This window comes from the organism of the source record quoted next, unplaced genomic scaffold, assembly GCF_019419815.1.
Source record: "Pyrus x bretschneideri cultivar Hongxiangsu unplaced genomic scaffold, Pyrus_bretschneideri_v1 Contig2, whole genome shotgun sequence".
NCBI lineage: Eukaryota > Viridiplantae > Streptophyta > Magnoliopsida > Rosales > Rosaceae > Pyrus > Pyrus x bretschneideri.
This window is the reverse complement of record NW_025999501.1, coordinates 7,262,417-7,285,496: the sequence shown is the minus strand read 5'-3', so window position 1 is coordinate 7,285,496 and position 23,080 is coordinate 7,262,417. Positions and strand designations below refer to the sequence as shown.

Below are 23,080 nucleotides of genomic sequence, written 5' to 3'. Positions count from 1 at the left end.
ATAGTTTTTTCATCACAAGGGTCACATTGAAAGTTACGTGTCATGACAGGGACTACAAAAAAATTTGGCCATTTATTTAAAGAATATGTTGAACATCTAATATTTATCTATTTTACAGGTAAATAGGGTCATCTCTTAAAAAAAAAAAATCAGATTAAATAACTAATTTTAGTGTTGAACAAATCGACTGATCTTGAAATAATTAGTTGCTCGTGATGAATCGTAGTGCCACCGATCTTTGGTCGTCTTGATTTTTCATCATATGATGATGTAGAAACTAAATATTTTCGATTTTAATTCATTATTGTATCAAGAATCATATTTTTTTACAACACTATTGGGTCGGCACACATTGTCTAAACACAAAATGACCCAACCATAATTAAATTTTAAAACTTATTGTTCATGAAAATTGAACTTGAAGCATTTCAGTTAAAAATCGAGAGAAATACCATTAGACAGTAGTGCAACTGGTTCTTAGGGAGTGTATTTGTGTGTGCAACAAAATAAATTCATGGAGTTTAACGAATTTGTAAATCCATGAAGTTTTCGTTATTTTCTAGAAATTTTATGTAACTTTTGAGTAAAATCCCTTCAAAATCTCGAAAGGAGGTGTGAGATTTACAAGTGCTTAAAATACAGTACAAAATCTCTCAAATTTCTTTGAAATTCTCAACTTTTTAAGTATTTTAAAATCAATTCCTAATTAATTACACATAGAATGTTAAAGTGTCTTTTGTTTTTTTTTTTTTGTAAAAAAAAAAAGTTATTGAATACCCTGAATTATAATAAAATATTTCAAAATTGTTTACCCAAAAAGATTCAAAATTTAAATACAATTAAACATTTAGAGAATCATATATCCCTAAATTTGTAAAATGAATTAAATTCCTCAAAATTTCAATTAAAATCTTGAGTGATTGCCCTATTAGTTTCACAAAGAGATGAAACATGAAAAGTCCACTAGCATTTGTCAAATTTCCTTGTATCAGATAAGTTTGAACTTATGACACCAGACGGAATAACTTTGATTAGACGAAATAAAAATAGAAATAAATGAGAAACGGACAAGAGGGTTGGGCTTGAGATTGACAATTGAGATGGTGATATTTGAGCGGAAGAAACATTGACAATTACAAATTTAGACGACAAAGTACACTGGACACCGAATAACAGCAGATCATGGGAAACAAAGGCAGAGGGAAGAAGAGGGATTCAATTTTTTCGAAACACAAATGATACATAATGTGTTATTATACAAATAATAAAATACGTGTGTTAAAAAATTAACAATTCAAAAACAAAAATTTTCTTTATTTATACGATGATACGTGATTTTTCACATCGTGTGCTCCGAATACAATGAAAAGGATGGGGGCAAGTTTTAGAACAAGGAGTGGGGTGGGGTGGAGGATTGTGGGACCCATAAAACGAAGTGGTGGACGAGCTGGCGAATCTGTCTGACAGACTGGTTCTTCCCATAGACAACACGACCCAACATCAACAACAATCCTCCTCTCCACTCTCTTCAAACTTCCCCCTCCTCTTCCTCCCCCTCAACTTCCACTTCCTCCACCCCCACTTCTTCCCCTCGTCATTTAATTCCCCCCCCCCTTCCCCACACTCTCTCTCCTCTCTCAAACTCTCTCATTCTCTCACTGTAGATAATCAATTAATTGATATGGCTGAGGAACACCAGAAGCCTAAGGCCGCAGCTGCGCCAGAAGCACCACCATCCGAGGAGGTTGTGGTGGTGGCTGATGCGCCGCCTGCCGATAAGTCTGTGACCGAGAAAGAAGCGGCTCCGGTTCCAGAGACGGAGGCCGAGGCAGAGAAGCCGGCTGTGACGACGACTGAGGAGGTGGAGGACAAGGCTGCTCCCAAGGCTGACGAGGATCAGAAGGCCATCGCCCAGTCGGTTTCTTTCAAGGAAGAGAGCTACGTTGTTAGCGAGCTTCCCGAGCCCCAGAAGAAGGCTCTTGAGGAGCTGAAAGTACTCATCCAGGAGGCCCTTAATAAGCACGAGTTCACTGCTCCGCCGCCCGCCAAAGAGGAGGAGAAGCCTGTAGGCCCTGTACCGGCGGCTGAGGAGAAGAAGGAGGAGAAAACTGAAGAAGTACCACCCAAAGCTGAAGAGGAACCCAAAACGGAAGAAGCAAAAGCAGAAGCAGAAGAAGAAGCCAAAGAGGAAGAAAAGCCAAAAGAAGTGGAGGAGGAGAAGCCAAAAGCAGAGGAAGAGACGGTAGTTGTGACGGAGACTGTGGTGGAGAAAGTTACAGAGACTGTTGATGACGACGGCGCCAAGACTGTGGAGGCGATTGAAGAGACCATAGTCGCAGTAGCCCCTGCTCCGGCTGCAGAGGCGGAAGCAGGCCCATCTAAAGAGACCGAGGTGGCGGTGGAGGCTACTCCCGCTGCCGCTGCTGAGGAGACTAAACCAGAAGAAGAGGCCCCCGCGGCGCCACCTGTGGCACCGGAGGAGGTGTACATATGGGGAATTCCGCTTCTGGGAGACGAAAGGAGCGACGTGGTTCTGTTGAAGTTCCTGAGGGCGAGGGATTTCAAGGTGAAGGAGGCGTTCGCCATGATCAAGAACAGCGTGCGGTGGAGGAAGGAGTGGGGCATCGAGGGGCTGCTGGAGGAAGATCTCGGAAGCCACTGGGACAAGGTGGTGTTCACTCATGGCGTCGACAAGGAAGGCCACCCTGTGTGCTACAACGTGTTCGGGGAGTTCCAGAACAAGGAGTTGTATCAGAATACTTTTACGGACGAAGAGAAGAGGGCCAAGTTCATCAAATGGAGGATCCAGTTCTTGGAGAAGAGCATCAGAAAGTTCGACTTCAACCCCACCGGAATATCGACCATCGTTCAGGTCAATGATATAAAGAACTCTCCTGGGCTTTTCAAGAGGGAGCACAACCAGGTCACCAACCAGGCCCTTCATCTCCTTCAGGATAACTACCCTGAGTTTGTTGCCAGACAGGTACTTTACTTTATTACTTACTCGTTCTCGTGGTCACCTCGTAAATCAAATCGCATTTGACATCTGAGATTAAAACGATAAAAGCACGATTATCTATTCTCCACTTTTTATATCAAATCCAAAGATGAGCGACCATGCATCCTCTCTGATCACCTGGTGAGAGAACATTTACGCGATTAATGATTAAGTGAATTGAATTTGAATTTGAATTTGTGGGTTGGATTTGGTGAAGGTGTTCATCAATGTGCCATGGTGGTATCTTGCTTTCAATAGGATGATCAGCCCCTTCCTGACCCAGAGGACCAAGAGCAAGTTTGTATTTGCTGGTCCCTCCAAGTCTGCTGAAACCCTTTTCAAGTAATTTAATTCATTCATTTTCCTTTTATTCGTCTCTAATTAGTAATATTATTGTTGCTAAATTTGTGTAACTGAAAGATAAAAATACGGAAACTAATTAGGGTGAAACATGATTACTCAGATATATAGGCCCAGAGCATGTGCCGGTTCAGTATGGTGGGCTAAGCAAGGAGGGTGAGCATGAATTCACCACATCTGACGCTGTCACTGAGATTACTGTCAAGCCAGCATCCAAGCACACTGTCGAAATTCCCGTGTCTGAGGTATGTTATCTAATTAGTAATTATTATTAAAAACGGCGACAGCAAGGCTCCCCCGCTTTAAACATTTATTATGCGCAGCCTTACTCTTGTTTTGCAAATACGCTGTTTCCATGACTCGAACCCGTGACATTTCAGTCACAAAAGAGCAGCCTTTCTGTTGTGTGGCACGCTCTCATTAATTATTGTTGTTGTTTTGTAATAGTACGTAAATTTTTAGTAAGTGTGAGTTTTTGTGAATTGATGCAGTCTGGGGAGGTTTTGGTGTGGGAAGTGAGAGTGGTGGGATGGGAAGTAACCTATGGAGCTGAATTCGTGCCAAGCGCGGAGGACGGCTACACCATAATCTTACAAAAGGCATGGAAGGTCGGGGCAGCGGATGAGCCGGTGATCACAAACACGTACAAGATTGGCGAGGCGGGGAAGGTTGTGCTGACCATCGATAACCAAAGCTCGAAGAAGAAGAAGCTCCTCTACAGGTCCAAGACCAAGCCCTCCTCTGAAATCTGATTCTTCAACAAATAAACAGAACATTCAACATTTCAACTCAAGCTCTCTCCATATTTATTTTTTTCTTCATCTTCTTCTGGTTGATATTTATTTTTGCTCCTGCAGTGTATGTGCCTGAAGGTATTTATATTTAAATTTTGATTCATATTTGTTTTAGTGAATGGGGTTTGTGGTAATTTTGGATTTGGATTGTAAACAGTAGTGGAAGATGATGTGCTGTGATGGGGGAAACATTTGACACGGTATATACTATGTTGTGTTATGTTATGTTGGTATATATGGACGTGGGAACAGATTATTCCTCTGCCTGTAAAATCATAAATCTCTGTAAATTTGGTCCGCTCCCTACTCCTTTCTTTTGGCATTTTAGCTATGAAATGAAAATAGATTGTTATAACTTTTCATTTTGATCACTAAGATTCAATAAGATTTAAAATTGATAGAAATAGTTTTAGAAATTATCCATTATTTTGGTTCTTTTGGAAAAAATCTGTTAAATTTAAGAAATTACCAGTTTAAATGGAGGGGTTGATTTGATAAAAATACTTTCAATTTAACGGTAGAAGGACGAACAATCTCAAGGGGTTGATTTGACAAAAATACTTTCAATTTAACGGAAGAAGGACGAACAATCTCAGGGACCACTTATATTCTATTTTACATCTCAAGGAACAAAGTGAGGAATTATACCAATTTCAGAGACCATTTTGAATAGAATCTTTATTTTTTATTAGTTTTGTTCTGGTCCATGTCACTGTTGCTGGTGTATCTTATATGCAGATTAAGATAAAGGGATGATTTTTTTGATAAATATTTTTACGCAAAAGTGCTTTTCTTAGTTTTGTAACAATGAGAAATTATGTAGAAAATACGAATTTTTTGGATACAATGGTCTCTTTCAAATATTAATGAGGAGTGGGATTCTTAGTGCTTGCGCTTAGGAACAAGCTCTTCTTAATGATCCAACTTTCCCTTCACTTAAAAGTCAAGAATAAATAAAAACTTTGGAATCTGGATAAGAAGAGTTTAAGGAAGTTCTTTACTGAGAGAAGTGGTGATCTCGTCTTGCTTGCTGGGAAAGAGGAAGTTTCCAAAGTGCTTTTTCCAATCAAATAGAGAGCGATCACTCAACAATGAACCCTAACTGAAAGCGGTAGGAATCTATCCCTTAAGGGAATCAAACCTGTGTCCATTTTCAAATAAAAATGAAGGCATATTTGTCATAAAAATGGCATTTTTTTGTTACCTATGAGGAAGGAAAGTGAATACCAGTGGAGGGATTCACTTTTCCCCCTTGCATTTTCATGACCAGGAAATCATTTCCCAAACCTAGACTTACCAAACATGGGAATGATAATGTTTTTATTCATGCCCAATCCCCTTTCCCGCATACCATGCGTAGCCTAATGGATTAGACGGACCTGAAAGAAACAGAAATATATACATATATGATGTGTTTATGCGAATTTTGAACGTTTTATGAACAATGAATATAATTTGAAAGTTTTGATGTTTTGCTTTGAGAACTACTTCGAATACCGATAATGGCTTGTTTGGCTAGTTACAAATAAGAAACATCGAAATTTAGAGAACTATTAAGGAGGTTCTCTGAGAAATAAGATTTGTTTTTAACTCTTTACCACTTCATTACATAATATTTTATAATATTAATATAAAAATTGATATTAAACTATAAAGCGAACTAAAGTCAGTAAAGAACACTGTAAAGGAGTTCTCTTAGCAATAAGAAAAGTGGCTAGGAGTTGGGACCACTTTCTTGATCCGTTGGCACCGCTTTGGAGGTAAACAAAAACATCACGGCACCAAACAATTCGAATTTATTGGAAGGAGCGAGTTGGACCATTTTGTTGGTCAAGAATTGTTTACTGGAAGATGATTCTCTTCCATTTTAATCTCTCTTTCTTTCCTTTTTTTTTTTATTCAAATAATTACAATTAAATCACGTCATTTTATATTAATTTTTTATAAAGACAAAAAGTAATATGTGAGAGGAGGGGATGAGAATAGAAGGGAAGAGAATCATACTCCTTATTTACTAGTGTCATGTTCCTTTATTACTCTGACAATAAACTGCTAATTTAGTTATTGAATTATCACGTGAGTATAAATTAGATTTCTAAACTATTCTTTTTTAGAAAAATTAGTCTCTAAATTATAAAAATCTATCATTACATCCCTAACATTATTTTGAAGCTACTATATTTAATTTTCCATCAATTTAATTTGCACTACTTGCATGTAATACACATTAGAAGATAGATTGGTAATTTTACATAAAGAAATAGTGTATGGAGTTAACTTTGGAGCGTAAATTAGACGTTACATTTGCAACCTATATGAAATATTAAGGGCTTATAGGCAAGAAAAAAAATCAGTATTACACTCTAAAGTATGTCAAGTGATTTAAGTTGACAAAAAATTGGATAAAATAGCTTTGAATATAACAGTAGGGATGAGATTAGCAATTTTGAATGAATCTAGAGACTTATTTTATTGAAAAAAATAATTCAGAAAACTAATTTCACTGAGGTGATAGTTCGGGAACTAAATCGGCACTTCACCCTATATTATGTATATAGGGTCAAGCTCAAAGCACACACATTATAAAAAATTGCAAGCATATATGATGTATTTTTATGATCTGCAAATTATTTTTTGAAAATTTCTAAGGAGACTATCTTAAAGTGAGATTTTCTATGAATTATTTGCCACCTCATAGTTTAACATTAATTTTCATATCAACATTATAAAACATTATGTAAAAAAAAATGAGGGGCAAAGAGTCCAACTTTTGAGAGACTCCTTAGCACTTTTTTTGTTTGTTTCCTTCAAAGATCGTCTTTACTAAAAGTCACTCAAATCCGAATTATATAACTATTCAAGTAAATGATAGTCATTTTCTTATTTCTTTGTAAAATTGTATTTGTGTTTTTATTTACTATAAATAAATGTCTTAATGGTTTTTTATTTACCTAAGTTTTTGCAAGAATGGTCTATGAATCAGAATAACAAATTGATTTGTCCCTTCTTAATTAAATTGCATTCATTAAAATTTTTAAAAGAAGATGCGTTTTTTAACAAACGATTTATCTACACTAAGGAATGGAGAAGTAGGCTAAGCCTCACAGTAATCTACAAATAATGTGGTTCAAGAGAGGGGCGTTTCTTGATATTATGAAAGCTTCACAATTTTGCATTCTCACTCTATATACAAACTATTCTCTTGCCGCAAGCCTACGCGTATGACAATTGACTTTTTTATTGATTTATTTTATTGTTTTGTTTTAATATATATATGTGTGTGTAGATGCGTTGGCAGATTCGATGCATATATATATATATATATTTTTTTTTTTGATTTTTTTTGTTTTGTTTATATATATGGGATAGAATAAGGGACAAATATTTTTAAACATTCTTACACTTCTTTGTAGCCTTTAGATTTTATAACATCCAAAGGTTCCTATTTATTCATTAAATGACTTGAATACTTATATGGATTTTAATTAATATTAAAAATAAAAATAAAATTGAAAAAACATAAAATCTAGAAGAAAATTAAAACTAAAATTAATAAAATAAATAAAATAACCAAAGTTTTGTTTGGTGCATTGAGGTAGGTATTGAAGAGATCCACCCTATCCAAAAACCAGAGATAGCCACTACTTCGCCTCTCCTTCCTCCCTCTCTGTGTTCGTCATGTCGTCGACCAGTGCTTTAAGCTCCCAGCTTTCCAACTTCCACCACCTCACCGACTCCCAGGACCACCTCTCTTTCCGTAAGCTCTCTCGAAACGCTAGGGTTTGTTAGGGTTTATTTTTGATATTATTATTAGGATTTATAAAAATAAAAACTCAATCCTTGTTTACACTAAGTATTACCTATGCCTGGTATCACATTTTTTTTTTAATTTAAAAAGTATGTTGTTTTGTTATTATTAGGGTTTATTTTTTATAAAATGAAAGAAGATATTCCATCAAGCTTCCTCACTGGCAAATAAGAAGTTTCATGATTTTTTTATTTGCGTTCAAAGTCTGAATCCAAGTCTTGATCGAAATGGAAATGGGAGAACCAATTTCAGTTAAATTATCTTCCTTTTTAATTATATTTTTAATTTTCTAGATTTTACGTATTTTTTTTAGTTTTATTTTATCTTTAATATTAGTTAAAATCCACATAAGCATCCATGTCATTTAATGAATAAATAAGAATCCTTGGATGTCATGTATCAAAAGGCTTAAAAAAAATGTAAAAGTATTTGTAAAAATATTTGTCCCTTGATCCTAAATATATATATATATGCATTGGCAAATTCGATACCGTTGAAAAAGAAAAGGAAAGGAACAGGTCGGTAGGTCGAGGGACCAGCAAATTGCACTTACCTGTTTTATTTTTTTGGTTCAAAATTGCACTTAATTAGCTCTTTAATCATACATAATAGTACATGCATGGGAACAAGGATTGCACATGTTGTTAACATTCATGATCGCTTTCCGTCAATTTGTTACACTTTTTTTCTATTTTAACGCAAACGATATCATTAAGTTAGAGTAAGCGAAAAGAACGATTTAAATAGAAAGGTTCTAACCACTATAATAATTTCCGATTTGCTTGTTTATAATTATTTTTTACTTTGAAAAGGAAAAAAGGTGAGGACCGGCAGTAATCAATCACTTTGGCACGAAAGTAAACCAAACTTAGTTGTCTTCTTAGCCAGCTCTCTATTCATGTTTGATTCCTTCCCTGGGACCCTCACCATGTTTGGTTTGTAATCATTTTCTCCACCACCTCAATTAATTAATTAGTTAAACGTATATTATTGCCTAGTTTATCATCAATTACCAGGGTCAGAGCATGATTACCGCTTAATATATTACGTGGCATATGATATTTTGGTGTTCAAGGGGGCTTCACATATAGATTCCTCACCTACTTTCTAAAACATAGGGCTGTAAATCGACTCGAAACTACTCAATCTTGTATTTGATTCGGACTTGGCTCGCGCGTTTGTTTGTGGATATTCAGCCTCTTGGAAGAAGTCAAGTTTATGTTAGGTTTGATAACAAACAAGTCAAGCTAAGTAATGATATGTTTGGTTCGTAAAACTCAAACTAGCTCGTATGTTTTCTTAAGACACCTCGAACTATGTTAGTTCAAAGTAGCTCGTATGTTTTCTCAAGTTCATTTGAAATGAAAGATCATGTGTTTTTTTTTTTTTTTTTTTTTTTTGTCAAATGATAGATTTTGTTAGATTAGTTCACCCACGGATTCGAACCCATGCTGTTATGCAAGACTTAACACATTTCCACTACTGTGGTAAATGACCACTTGCAAAATAAAAGATCATGTTTGAGATTTTGCTTATGAAGAATTATATTTGAGTTTTTTTTCCCAAGGTTTGGTTGACTTTCTTCTTTCAATTATATTTTTATACAACGATATTCTACTCTAATAGGAGAACATATTATATTTAAGGAATTATTATTAGTACTCCAAAAAGCTCATTTTACACTCCAAACTTTCTATATTTGGAAAGAAAAATACACTTGAGGAGTATAAAATGAAAATTTTAAAGTACCAATAACACTTTCCTATATTTATAATTTTTTTTTTAAAATTTGTAAGCGGAATGTTTCAACTTTAATTCACTTGCATATAATGTATTATTTTAGTGAGGTGTGGGCTTATTTATTCGTTCCAGTTGGATCACAAGTCACGGGCAAAGATCCAAGAGTTGCGAAGATATAAAACATCCAGCCCATACATTTGGGTTTTCATGATGACATCAGCTCATGTATTAAAGCCGATTCCTTTTCAGCACAATTAAAGCCATCTCCAACGGAGAGGATTAGAGTTCAACAGTTAAAAAATGATCTGATTTGTCAAAAAATTCATCAACCAATCAATGGTTAAATTATTATTTTATGAAATTCACCAAATTATTATTTGGCCAAAGGAACATCGGGCTAGTTGAAGTAGCCCCCCTCTTAGTCTTTTTTGAGGCTCAGCTCCTCAATTAAAATAATTTATTTAAATTGAATGGTTAAATTTGAAAACATTTAACGATAATTTATCTAAATTGACTAATAAATTTAAAAGTATAAACTTAAAACTATTATAGTATTGAGAGGGTTATGTTTAGATATTTTGATTGAAATGATATATGAGACGACTTGACATTGTTTATTTAAAAATAATTTTTTGCAGAACCATAATTCTAGACAGGACTACGTTTAATCCTTTCGGTTGAAGATAACCTAACTCATTGATATCAAGTAAGTCCTGAGTTTGACTCTTGGTGCTAGACTGCTAGTTATTCAAAGAGAGATTGAAACGCATCTGTGAGATTTTCCGATCCCCAAAAGAATAGATTGCTGTGACGAAAGCCACCGACTGAATGCTTTTTTTAAGGATAAAAAGAAAAGAAAAACTGTAACCAGAAAAGCATAAACTATAATACAGAAGCCACGCAGAATTACAAGGAAAATAGAAACTATAGTTTTGAAAATTCAAAAGTTACCACTGTATTTTTCTGATATAACTAGAAAACCCAATTTACAGAATACAACACAAAAAAGATGATGATAAACAAGTATGATGCCAACCGACCAAAGTGCACATTGCACAACAGGTGTTTGAAGTGCTGCAGCCTCATTCAAATCCTTAGTAATCGAGGGGTTCGATCTTGAACCTGTACAGAAGCCTCTTCTTTTTCGGGGTTGGGTTGTCAATCTTGAGCAATATTTTACCCAGTTCCGTAACTTTGAAGCTGTTACTCACCACTGGCTCATCGGTCGGGCTCATCTTTGTGGCTTTCTGTATGATGATTGTGTATCCATTTTCGGCATCGGGCACAAACTCAGCCCCGTAGCTCACCTCCCATCCGACCACACGGAGCTCCCACACAATGGTGCACTTCTGCAACATATCAATTCCATATGAATTAAAGCAATGACCCATGAATAATAATTTAGCACCTGGCCAATGCTCATATATTATAAAAGTAGAGCAAAAGAGAAGCAATCAAACCTCATATATTATAATTTCCACAGTTTGTTTCGTTGCAGGTTTAACTGTAACATCGGCCACTGGATCCTCAATGGTAAATTCAGGGTTGCAGTCACAGTAATCGACACTCAAGCCACCATACTGGATCGGAACATGCTCAGGAGAGATGTACCTGCATTATCCGCCAATCGAAATTTAAACCAAAACTAACCAACCATACATATATATATATATAAGATCGTAAGCCGGCTTGATACCGAATGAGAATTGCGGGCATAAATTGATAGTCACAATAGAGAGTAATCCTACTAACTTGAAAAGGGTTTCCTGCGGTTTTGGCTGGGCTAGCAACAACAAACTTGCTTTTCGTTCTCTGCGTCAAGAACGGACTGATCATGGTGTAGAATGCAAGATACCACCACGGCGCATTGATAAACACCTTCATTAACAAGATTTATCCATAACCAAACCAAACCAACCAAACAAACATCAGCATTCAGTATTCAATACCGAGATATCAATAATACAAGGTTACCAAAATCAACAGACAACAGACAATCAAGTAAGTACTACGTAGTACCTGTTTGGCTACGAATTCGGGATAATTGTCCTGGAGCAAGTGAAGAGCCTGTTTGGTGGCCACTCGAAGTTCCTTCTTAGCCGGACCAGGAGAATTCTTGAGATCATTGACCTGAAAAATACTACAAACACCACCGGGAGTGAAATCAAGCTTCCGAATACCCTTCTCCAAGAACTGAACCCGCCACCGGAGAAACTTGGTCCGCTTTTCCTCGTCCGAGAATGTTTTCTGGTACAGTTCTTTGTTCTGAAACTCTCCGAACACATTGTAACACACAGGGTGACCATCCCTATCGTACCCATGAACAAACACCACCTTCTCCAAATCATCACCGAGATCCTCCTGCACAAGAGCGTCGATCCCGAATTCCTTCCGCCATTGAATAGTGTTGCGAAGCATCACAAAGGCATCCTTCACCTTGAAGTCCCTCGCCCTCAGGAACTTGAGAAGAATCACATCGCTCTTATCGTCCTTGAGAAGAGGGACTCCCCAAATGGACACTTCCTCCTCCGCCGCGGCGGCGGCGGCACCACCGATTGTGCTGTTTCTTTAGCTACTTCCTCTGCTTCCTTCACTGGCTGCTCTTCGATTTTGGGTTCATGGGTTGGTTTTGATTCTGATTCCGATTTGGAAACCGGTGCTCCTGGTGGTGGCGGTGCTTGTGCTGGTGCTTCGGCTTTCGGGGATGTGAACTGGTGAGTGTTGAGAGCTTCCTGGACGAGCTGCTTCAGTTCTTGAAGAGCTTTTCTCTCTGAATCTGAGAGATCGGCCACTACGTTACTCTCCTCCTTGAACGAAATCAAAGATCGAGGAATCTGCTTTTTCTCCGCCTCTTCTTTCACCGGCACAGACCCCACCGCCGCAACTGGTGGTAGGTGCAAGTGCCTCTTCTTTCTCAGACTCTGTCACTTCTGGCAGCGACGGTGGTGGTGGGGGTGCGTCTTCTTTAGACTCTGGTTCCGTCAAAGCCGGTGCTTCAGGCTCAGAAGCGGCAGGAGGCGGTGTCGGCGGCGCTAGGTCAGATGATGGTGTTATGGGGATTTCGTCGGCCATTTTTGGAGATGGAGACGGGAAGGAGGAGTTAGGTGGGCTAACTTTAGTTGGTGTTGAGAAGCAGAAGGAAGATATGGAATTATGAAGGAGGAGGAAAGTGAAGAGAGAGAAAGGGAAGCGATGGTTTTGTTTTGTCAGTGAGTGAGTGGCACTGTCAGCGTGGTGAGGGATGTGTGAACTCAAGCATGCTCACCACATGACACTACCAGCAGTCAGAAGTGTAGTAACACCGTCAGGATCCATGCTTCAATCTGGAATCCTATGCTCTTCAAAGTACAAGCCCCACCCCTCTTTTGTTTTTTTTTTTTTTTTCCTTTTATGTTTTTGGAAAATATTTTAGATAATATCAAATATTATAGATTGTCGCTTTAGCATTAGGCAAAAGATATTTTTGCATACCACTTTAAAATCTTTTGCATACCACTTTAAAATGACAGTGATGCTCACAATTTCATTGATTATTGTCAAATAAATTTGATTTAATATCTATTATCAAAATCTTGAAATTTAACTAATTTAACGAAATTAATATGGAGTAGCATCTCCACTTTTAGGTGGTGAGCAATAATGTATTCTATCTTTTGTAACACTTCAAAAATCTTATTTGCCACTTCTCATAAGTTTATTTATTTTTAATTAAATATAGAAAGTTTGGAGTGCAAAATAAGAATTATGAAGTGCTAATAACAATTATCTTCTCTATTTTTGTTTCTTGTCTATTTGAATGGTATAAATAAACTGAATTAAAATTACATAAGGGGAGAGAAATAAGCTTTAAGTTAAAAAAAAATTTAGGTCCGTCAAATAATTTTACAAAACGATTTTTGAAAAACTGTTTTATGAAAGAAAGACGACTAGAATTATACATTTTTATCATTTTAGAACGATTTTGATAGTTTAGTCCAAAAATGATATTCGAGAATGAAAACATTGAAATAGCTCAGTTTTTTTATTTGAAATCATAATTATATAAATTTAAAAAATCCGTGTGCAAAACTAAACTTGAAATTCAGAAGTTTCCAGTTCCATAAACTGGCCCTAATCTGGGCCCGAACCATATAAAGTGAAAAAAGAAAACGCTGGGCCTACCGTTTGAAGAGGCCCATATACAAATTCAACTAAAGCTCAAAATTATGCAGCTCGAAACCTAAACGGACACAGCCCCCAACCAAAACCACAGAAGAATCTCAAAATCGAAGCGCAGAGCAAGAGGAGAGAAGCAAGAGAGAGAGAGAGAGAAAAGAATCAAAGCAGAAAGAGAGAGAGAGAGAGAGAGAGAGAGGAATAATTCAGGTGGCTACAATGGCAGACAGCAAAGAAATCATCCCACAGCAGTACGACCTGAACGCCAAATGGGACGCGTGTCTCGATCTGACGGTCCGGCGCTTCGTCTACTCTTCCTTGGGCGGTGCCTTTGGCGGCCTCCTTTTGTTCAGTCAGTTCTCTTTCTCTTCTCCCCTTTTCCTTTTCCCTTTAATTTTCTTGTTTCTCCGTTTTGCTTCTCTGCAATGATTAAATACATATTCCAAGCATATATATATATATATGTGTGTGTGTGTGTGTGCAAATAATTGGAAGATTAGTTGGTTGGATGATGGATTGCAAAATGTTTGCCACTGCAATTTGGAATGCCCAAAGTTGTTCGGAACACGAACACTCCATATTTGCCTAATTGAATTGACCTACATGGGACCTTAATTTGCCTTCATAAAGCATACATACTGGGATATATATGTGTGTGTGTGCGCGCGCGCGCGTTTGTGCGCAACCTGGTTATGCCCAATGAACGTGAGAGATTGTAGAACTTTTCTCGATCCATTACTGCATTCTTTGTGTTCCTTATTTTGTAACATCAGAAAAATGGAGGGGGTAGGATCTCCGGCTATTTGCTTCACTTGGACTTTATGGCTATGTTTGCTACACCGCATTACTTTGCCGGATTGAGCTATTATGAGTTAGTCTAAGTTGTATCAAACAGGGTGCTATTTAGCAATCTCACTAAGTGGGACTAGTGCCTCACCTAGTCTCCTTATTTTGACCTTGTTAAAATGAGGGCATTGAACTAGAGCCAACCCAAGCGAAGCCGAACCAATCCAAACCAGTCTGGATAATTAGGTCCAAGCCATGCCAATCCTATGTATCAAACACTCCCGATAGGTTTTTTTAAATAAAATAGAGCTTACTGTTTAATTCAATAACATGAAATGTGAGGTTGGCTGCCAATGTAAAAGTAATGTTGTTACCATTTTTATTCATTGGTCAAAGAGAAGAAGATTCAGGTTAGGTCTTCATGTTTTAGTGGCTTTAATTTGGTTTATTACCATCGCTCAGGGTATTGGGCTATTATCAAATGCAAAACTTTGGTCAAAGCTATCTTTCTTTCTTTAACAACTCTCCCATCGTTCATGAGATTTGAACTTATGACCTCCATCAAAGAGGAGAAGAAATGCAACCCAGGCTGGATAGTCATAGGCTATCCCGAAACTATCTTGAGCATGATGTCTACCATCCCCAATTAGCCTTTTTCTAGGAATTGGTTCAGGATATTGTTATTTATCGTTGCAAAGTAATTTCCATTTGCACATTTTCCAAAAACCAAGCATTCGGTACAGTACTGTTTAGTGGCTTCTAATGGAAATTGGCTTGGAGCCTGTCTAATATCTTGAAAAATTCATACCAGTAATTTGGTAGATACAGCTAATTGCCCTGCCATATTCCTGCAATGGGACCTCACCATGATAAAATGACAACTAGACACTCCGATGTCATTGGTAATCTTATAAAAACAGACTAATTGAACACACGAACATGTACCTTCATCGAATATTCTTGTCCAAGTATATGTATCATCATGAGCTTTCAAGGGTATGACTTTCAAAAGCATAAAAACATAAGTAACGTTATTTTTTACATTTTTATTGTCCTTTTGAGGTTCTTTTGATGCTTTATCTAATTATCATTAGGATGAGACCAATGTCTTTAATTTGCTTGAACAGTAAATATATGTTTTAAATCTTTCAAAATTAGTGATCTTGAATTAATAAATGTATTTTGTTGTGTCTTACTCTTACTAGGGAGTCCTGTGACTCGTTGGACTTCTGTAGCTTTTGGTGCTGGAGTGGGCATTGGATCTGCATACACAGAGTGCTCCCGTTTGTTTGAGGGATCTCCTGCAAAGTTGGCTGCTCCTAAGATTATTGAGGTCCCTGCTCCTCAGGTAGAGCTGATCTCTTCTGATTTTAAATACAAAAGATAAAGGGAGAATTAAATTACAACCCCCCTGTGGTTTAAACATATTCCATTGGGACCCCACACCATTGGTTTCTTCCACCAACATTCCCTATTTTCAATGGAAGATAACTCAAATTAACAATCGATAGGCATGGCTGTCTTTTTGTACCATAAAACTCGAAATCTTAAACTGTCTGCACTCTAATATCTTCAAGAAAAGAAAGGGAATAAATTAAACACGTGATTGAAGGAGGGGGCTTCCATCGACTCATAAGCCTCTACTCGTCTGACTTCACTCTTGGAGATGTTTATCTCATTTATTTTCAACATGTGGCAAGGGCCTTGAGTTTCCTCGCCAAACCTGGAAGATGAGGTGCTTGCTTGGGTTGAGGATGGGGCTCTGTTAGGATGCATGCTTTGGGACTCCATGGCCTGAAGTTTGAACATACCATGTGCTCATAAGCTTACATTGCTTAGGAGAACCCATTTGCACCTCACTCCATTGATTACTTTTTGAGAAAAGTGAACATCTTGCAGTGAATTTGAAATCCCTTCCTTTATGAATTAAACAAAAGTACCTGTTTGAATGAAGCATCGAAAACTCTCCTTTTAAGCCTCAAATTTAAATATGGAAACTTCACCATTTTGGAATAATAATAAGTAAAATGGGGACCAATTCCTATAATTTGTTTTCAATTTTTTATTTGAAAAATAGCATAACTAAAGCTCTGATGAGTACCTTGTCATTCGGAGGTTCTTCCTTTCTACTATTCAGATAAATGATATCAGTTCATCTCTTGGTTCACACTCATTTGCAGGAGTAAATCCATTTTGACATTTGATATGGTTGTGAAGTATGTTGAAAATTTTATGGTATTTATCGTTTATAAATATAGCTTTCTTATTCATTGATCACAACCTAGAAGTACTTTTGAATTTCATTTCCAAATTCAGAAGTGCTTTTGTGTTGTTGGAAAGTACTTTTAGCCCTTCCCGAAGTAATCCCAGACAGGTCCAGATTTTGTTAACACTTGCTTCTTATACTTTGGATTTATGAGATGCCTGCATGGACTGAAATGTAACTTTTGATGTATTTAAATTTCTTGATGAAAATGAGTTCATCACAGGTGAAAAATTCAGCTACTACATTCATATATTTTGTCTAATTTCAATCGATTAAGGCCAGTCCATTGAGTCTGGCGTTTGATTTTTTCAGCATGTTGATTTATTTGAAACCAATTAAATTTCAGGCCTTCTATGTGTAAGGATGGATATAGGTTCATTGTTTTGCACTCATATACCTTAGGATGAATTGTGCATGTAAGTGATTTGATGTCTTTTTTTCCTGTTGTTTCCAGGACGGACACAATTGAATTTATGCAAAGTCAAGTTAACCGACAGTTTTGGGATTCAAATTGGAGGTTTTTTGACTGTCGGTCGTGTTTATGCTTGCAGGGGATTTGAGTATGTGGTACAAATACTGTTTTTGATTGATAAGGATATCACCTGATCTTACTCAGACTTAATACAAATTTGTTACCTCTTGTTTTGTAATGCTGTCACTCTGTCAAACTTAGTTTGTGGAAGGAAAGAAATAATTGCAATTGCGGCCGACGTTTGGTGTCTTTGACGACTAAGCAAAAGGAAACCCGTCAGAAGTATGTTTGATGCGCACCGTTGTTTACTGATAATGTTTCTAGGGTATGCTAATAATAGTAGTTGTGCTTGGCAATGCTGAACAGTCGTGTAGTATTCTGCTTTGATCTTATTGGTATTAGTTTCTCTATCACTATATACGTGCAGAGATGTTTGCTCAACTTACGTAATCGTTCTTGCTAGGGCGAGGACGTTTTCTATGGAAATGATTCAGGCATGGAACGATCCGGGTTCTTGTTAACTTGTTGACTGCAGTTGAGTTTGGGCAAAAATCTTAAAATTAAAGAAAGGTATAAGTCTATTTTTCCTGTTCTTTTTACTTTACAAGCAAGCTATCATGCTGCCAATTTCTCATCATCGTGAAAGCTTTCTCTGCATCTTCATCTTCTTCAAAGGTTTGAGGCCGGTGCGCGAAGCAATGGCCTCTTCCCTTGAAACTCACCACCCTCGATCCCCTGCCGATACTTTTCTCAACATCCTACCATGCTCACACGACAGAGCGAGTCGTTGTCCCCTGTAATAAACAGCACCCTTGCCGTCAACTGAAAGTTCAACTCCAATGCCTAGCTCACATGTTTCGACGTCATTTACGTTGTCTTTCACGTTTAGTAGGCTAAAGCAACTCTTGTGCCTGTACTCGCTGCAGCTGACCTCCGACGACCTGCATTGCCTCTGAACCTAAACTGAGGTAGAACAACACACACAGCGGCGCAGCAAATATTAAGCTTGTTTAGCCAAGATCAAATATTGTGTTTGATCTTTGTTTCTTCAAACCAACGTACGACGCAAAATTATTTTCCCCACTTTTAGGGAGGGACCTACCCTTAAGTTGTAAAGATTTCATAGTCGGCTCATCGACCACAACTAATAACATTGATGTTGTCACGATTTCAGAGTTGGGTCATCAACAAATATTGATTATTATCACAAACGTCCCTGGCGATATTAGAAGTAAAACTTTTCAAAATAAGTCATTTAAATTTACAATTGTTCGATTTGAGATTCTTGTATTCTTCAACACGTTCCTTTACGTGAGACCCACCACAACTCTTCACGTGTAATGAGCCAAACAATTTCATTTAACTTTTCCATGGTTGCACGTCAAGGTTATTTTGAGTTGAATAATTATGTTACTTGATACTGTAGTCCAATAATTTTTTTAGTTTGTTTCCGAACTCCCATATTCTTCACGCTGACACTGCAGTTCAATAATTTTGAATTTTATCCAAAAATCATCCCGAATTCGCGATGAAACATTAGTTGAATTGGAAAACATTGAGAACGAGAAATGTAATTGTGATCAAACAAAATAAACCAAGATATAGTGTTTCAATATACATTATACACGCAAAATCTGCCATAATTCAGAGGATGATGAGTTAACAGGTGTGGGAATAATATTTTGCAATGAAGGAGTGATCCTCGAATGGATTCGTCCCACAACTTACTGCATCTCCACTGACTGTATAGCGAGCTTGGCTGCAACCATGGAGATATTATCTTTAACAAATTCCAGGGAATTATCTAGCCTCTGGACGGTGTCCTTGAGCTCCATTGCCCTTAACTTCTCTAGCTGTAGCTTCGCAAGTTCCGATTCACCTGATCCTGATACACATTACATATAAACAACAAGATGCATGAGGGGGAGATCTCAGGCATTGTCACCATTTTCCAGTTTACAAGGAAAGCCACATGACACTGTCCTATGTCCGCTAAGACCAATGTCCACTATGTTGTTCGATTGTCTGCTTCGGCCAAAGTAAGTTTGCATCACTAGAGCAGGATGCCAACACAACTACTGATTCCATTAGAAAATTTGTTACCTGATACCGGTTGAAGTGCTGCAAAGGATACACGCTCGGGCAAGGAAGGAATGAAAGCTTCATCACAATCTAAGACTAGTTCCTTTTCACTCCACATTAGAGAATTGGCAATTCGAGTCTGCAACGGTGCCTCCTTGGGGGCCTAGTAGAACAGATAAATGAGCAGACAAGAGTCAACGAATGCATATGAGTGTAGAATGTACATACATTCCTCATCTAATAAAGAGTCGTGTTAAGGACCACATAAAAAACCATACACATTAGTTAAACTCTTCTTATTTGTCTCTCTCCTTTCCTTGTTAAACTCTTCTCTCTCTCTCTGAGAATATGAGAATAAGTGGGGAGACTGTTGGAAGTGGGAATAGTCTGTGAGAGGAGAGAGAGAGAGAGAGAGAGAAGAGAGAGAGAGAGAGAGAGAGAAGCACACCTTCAGCTTGATTTCCAAGCTATTTAAACTATATAGAGCTTCCTTTACTTGCATAACTTTTGGGTCTAATGCGCTCTCGCCTTCAGGAACCCTGTCGTGCTCAGGTATGACAACACCTTTCAAGTAAGGATCTGCCTGCGTGTACAAAAGTGCAAACCAACATCTAGAAAGCATAAGAGTCAAGCTATTTCGTAAGAGATTACAAATGACGGTACAAGTACAACAGAAAGAGCAGAAGAAAAAGAAGAATTAAAGAAAAAAATAAAAGACCTTGAGGGTTATATTTCCTCTTCCTTCCTGAACTCACTACACAATAAATTCTGATCATCATGCATAGTAACACTTTCTGTAAAAATTATACTTGGTTGCACTTGCAATTAAAAGTTTTTCGTCTCACTAAGTTTTTGACTAACTTCATGTGCGCAGAGTTTTATAAAGTTTTGATGTTGCATCAAAAGCTCCTAATATTCACCAGATCTCTTGTGACTCACCTGCACAAATTTCACAATTTTTACACGACCAATTCCTCTAATAGAGACTAGTGCTCCAACTTCTAAACGCTCAACCTGCAGAGTACTGGAATGATTTTAGTTCATAAGGTCCTTCAAATATTTGGAAATTGCATTGAAGTTCAGAAGCTTACATTTTCTATGAAAACCAAGCAACCATTTCTGGCCGCAAAGGATGCTTCTCCTGATGAATTGTCAATGATGATAGGATCCAACACAAAATGCACAAAAAGCTTCTTCCTTGTCAACGACTGCGACAAATAGAATAAACTGTAAGTAGGATGAATACAAACAGTTTTTCTGACATCCCAAACCACACCATAGGATCTCCCTAACCTACGCGTACGAGGAGGGACTGTTTTCTCCCGGCTCACCTTTCAGATTCATGTTATACTAAATACAAAAGTAGCATCAATGAGTGATTGGGTGTACAACAATTTGTGATTCTCACCATAAAATGACCGGCGGTTGTGCAAACGCATGGCTACATATACTGACAAACATATGGGAATTACAACTACACAAAATAACAGAATTTATATATGTTAATAATTCTAAAGCAGACGCCAAATAATGGTGAACAAGACCGAAGTCCCTCCTGTTTGTCTTGAAGGGGTGTCAGTTGTTAAACCAAGGCCATTCCTTGAGCATAAAGAGATTTGGGTTTCAACCACATTGCTTGATTTAAACATCAAAAAGCATTCAAGGTGAACCAAGGGGCTTCCATATGTAACATGTGATGAGCACCTCCAGCTGCCATGAAAAACCTATACACTAACTGAACCATCGAATTTCACCATTAGCACCAAAGGACTCGGACATTTCTTAACGCATACAAGAAATCCCCCGGTTTTAAAAATTTTTGAATTCGGGTGTCTCTTTCTATGCTTTTCAAAAGCATTCAAACGAACAATTTATAAAATTCATATGGACTTATATTTCTGTGTTCCATAATCTCATCCGAAGAGCAGCCATGTCGTTCTTTCCAGGTGCTGCATATTATTACTATCAATGTTATATAACTTTACAGAAAACTACTTGATTATAGATAAGCACAATAGCTACGATGTTAATGTGCCATTGGACATGTATTTGTCTGCGGAAAGGCGGCAGACCATCTTCATTTTACATCATATCTTCACAACACTTACGACTATCTCACTCAGTGCTTCTACCTATCAATAGCAGCTTTGCGAAAGTAACCAAACAGACTTTCAGTAGCTTGCCGAGTGTAACTTCACAAATTCCCTAGCAATACCAATTTGACTTAAATCTCCATGAATTTTTCCGACCTCATATAATTCAGAGACAAGAAGGCCTGATTCAGTATGCTGTGGCTTACTAAAGGCTGCTCGTAAAAGCAAAGCACCTAAAACAGAAGAACAACAGCAGCAAAAGCATCTTCTTAAAAACTTATCGCACGGTTGGTTCTTGTTTCAATATACTTTCGTGGTTGAATGTTACTCTTTCGTTTATTCTAACAAAATTTCTTCCACCTTACTTGCTTAACACTCATAACACATGCGGTCATCAAATCGGAGAAAATGTAGCAATGAAAGTGTATATTACCTCCTCCAGTAGAGCTAGATACCTTGCTTCATATAAGTGCAATGCCTTACTCTCAGAGGGAACTAGAACCTGAAATTTCGAAAACCAGTTTTTCGAAAATTAGAAATAATTGTTCTTACTGTAAGAAATAAACACAAACAAAAGAATTAATCATTCCAAGCAATCCAAATATTAACTAAATTAAATCACACAAATATAATCATGTTCAAAAACAACAGCAGACATAATCGTAGCCAAGTTGGCTAGAGCATAGTGCTCCCTTCCGCCGCGAACTTGGGACTATAAAAATAGAAAGACTGAGTTTAAAGAAAGAGAAATTGAAGTGAACACCTCGTTCAAGGGAAAGGGAAGGAGCGGGAGCTCCAATTCAACCAAGGAGGTGGCGTTTGGAGGAGCCAAGTGGCGGCATCGTTTGAGTTTCTTCCTGGTAAAACTGAAACCAACGGAACTATAGACATTCCGGTGCGGGTTTCGGATTCGTGTCGCTGGTATAAACTGAGCGTGCTTGTCCAGGACAAACGGAGTGGTGGGATTGAATTTGAAGGCCGTACAATTCATTTTCTGCTGCTTCGAATTGGCTTTTTCGTTTTCCTTCCAAGTTCCCAACTAACAACGGTCTGACGGGTTATCTACTACTATTAAACTAATTCTAACCGCACGATGATAGGCCTCTCTCCATTTCAGTATTTAAAATATCGATATCCGTAGAAATATCGATATGCTAATTTGTAGAAATATAGATATTAATATCAATTGTTTTCGATATAAATGATGGAAATTTAAAACAAAACTTTAGAGATTGTCAAGCATTGGTTTGGAAGAAAAATATACAAAAGTTTCTCCGATATTTAACAGGATGTCAGAAATATCGACGACATCTATCGATTTTAGCCTAAACTTAAGAGTTTCTCCGATATAAGTTGAAGTTTAAAGTTCACCACCCATTTTCCATACATTCTCTAATTTTTTTTTGGATATTTTCATGGAAAATCAACCGTATCGAATAAGTTATAAACTATGTTCTTGTCACACTTCCAAGTTCGAATTCTAAACACACGCGTGGCTACAATCTAGTACAATTCAAGGGTCAATG

The 23,080-nt window shown here is 37.4% G+C and overlaps 4 protein-coding genes across 5 annotated transcripts; 2 read left to right on the top strand and 2 right to left on the bottom strand.

The window, feature by feature from the left end:
• The first annotated feature begins 1,666 nt into the window (after positions 1 to 1,666).
• On the top strand, positions 1,667 to 4,450 carry LOC103952547 (patellin-3). Its single transcript, XM_009364151.3, has 4 exons — positions 1,667 to 2,983; positions 3,216 to 3,340; positions 3,462 to 3,603; positions 3,850 to 4,450. The coding sequence occupies exons 1-4, from the start codon at positions 1,682 to 1,684 to the stop codon at positions 4,108 to 4,110; spliced, it is 1,830 nt and encodes a 609-aa protein (XP_009362426.2). The 5' UTR covers positions 1,667 to 1,681; the 3' UTR covers positions 4,111 to 4,450.
• A 6,114-nt stretch (positions 4,451 to 10,564) lies between these two features.
• LOC103952549 (patellin-3) lies at positions 10,565 to 12,844 on the bottom strand. The gene is given in 7 exon segments (XM_018648757.2): positions 10,565 to 11,049; positions 11,161 to 11,311; positions 11,453 to 11,466; positions 11,468 to 11,578; positions 11,720 to 12,259; positions 12,262 to 12,594; positions 12,596 to 12,844. Coding segments are annotated over 7 exon segments (1,581 nt in total). The 5' UTR covers positions 12,773 to 12,844; the 3' UTR covers positions 10,565 to 10,794.
• A 1,091-nt stretch (positions 12,845 to 13,935) lies between these two features.
• Positions 13,936 to 17,792, top strand: LOC103952550. Of its 2 annotated transcripts, none has more exons than XM_048583235.1 (3): positions 13,936 to 14,207; positions 15,847 to 15,989; positions 17,459 to 17,792. In XM_048583235.1, the coding sequence occupies exons 1-3, from the start codon at positions 14,075 to 14,077 to the stop codon at positions 17,465 to 17,467; spliced, it is 285 nt and encodes a 94-aa protein (XP_048439192.1). In that variant the 5' UTR covers positions 13,936 to 14,074; the 3' UTR covers positions 17,468 to 17,792. The 2 variants fall into 2 exon arrangements, with proteins under 2 accessions (XP_048439192.1, XP_048439191.1); XM_048583234.1 differs by having other exon boundaries at positions 13,941 to 14,207; positions 17,362 to 17,792.
• Positions 17,793 to 18,934: 1,142 nt separating this feature from the next.
• Positions 18,935 to 22,619, bottom strand: LOC103952546. Its single transcript, XM_009364150.3, has 7 exons — positions 22,318 to 22,619; positions 21,988 to 22,056; positions 20,553 to 20,669; positions 20,401 to 20,475; positions 19,910 to 20,044; positions 19,483 to 19,624; positions 18,935 to 19,264 (listed from the first exon to the last, which is right to left on the bottom strand). The coding sequence occupies exons 1-7, from the start codon at positions 22,543 to 22,545 to the stop codon at positions 19,104 to 19,106; spliced, it is 927 nt and encodes a 308-aa protein (XP_009362425.2). The 5' UTR covers positions 22,546 to 22,619; the 3' UTR covers positions 18,935 to 19,103.
• Between the last annotated feature and the right edge of the window lie 461 nt (positions 22,620 to 23,080).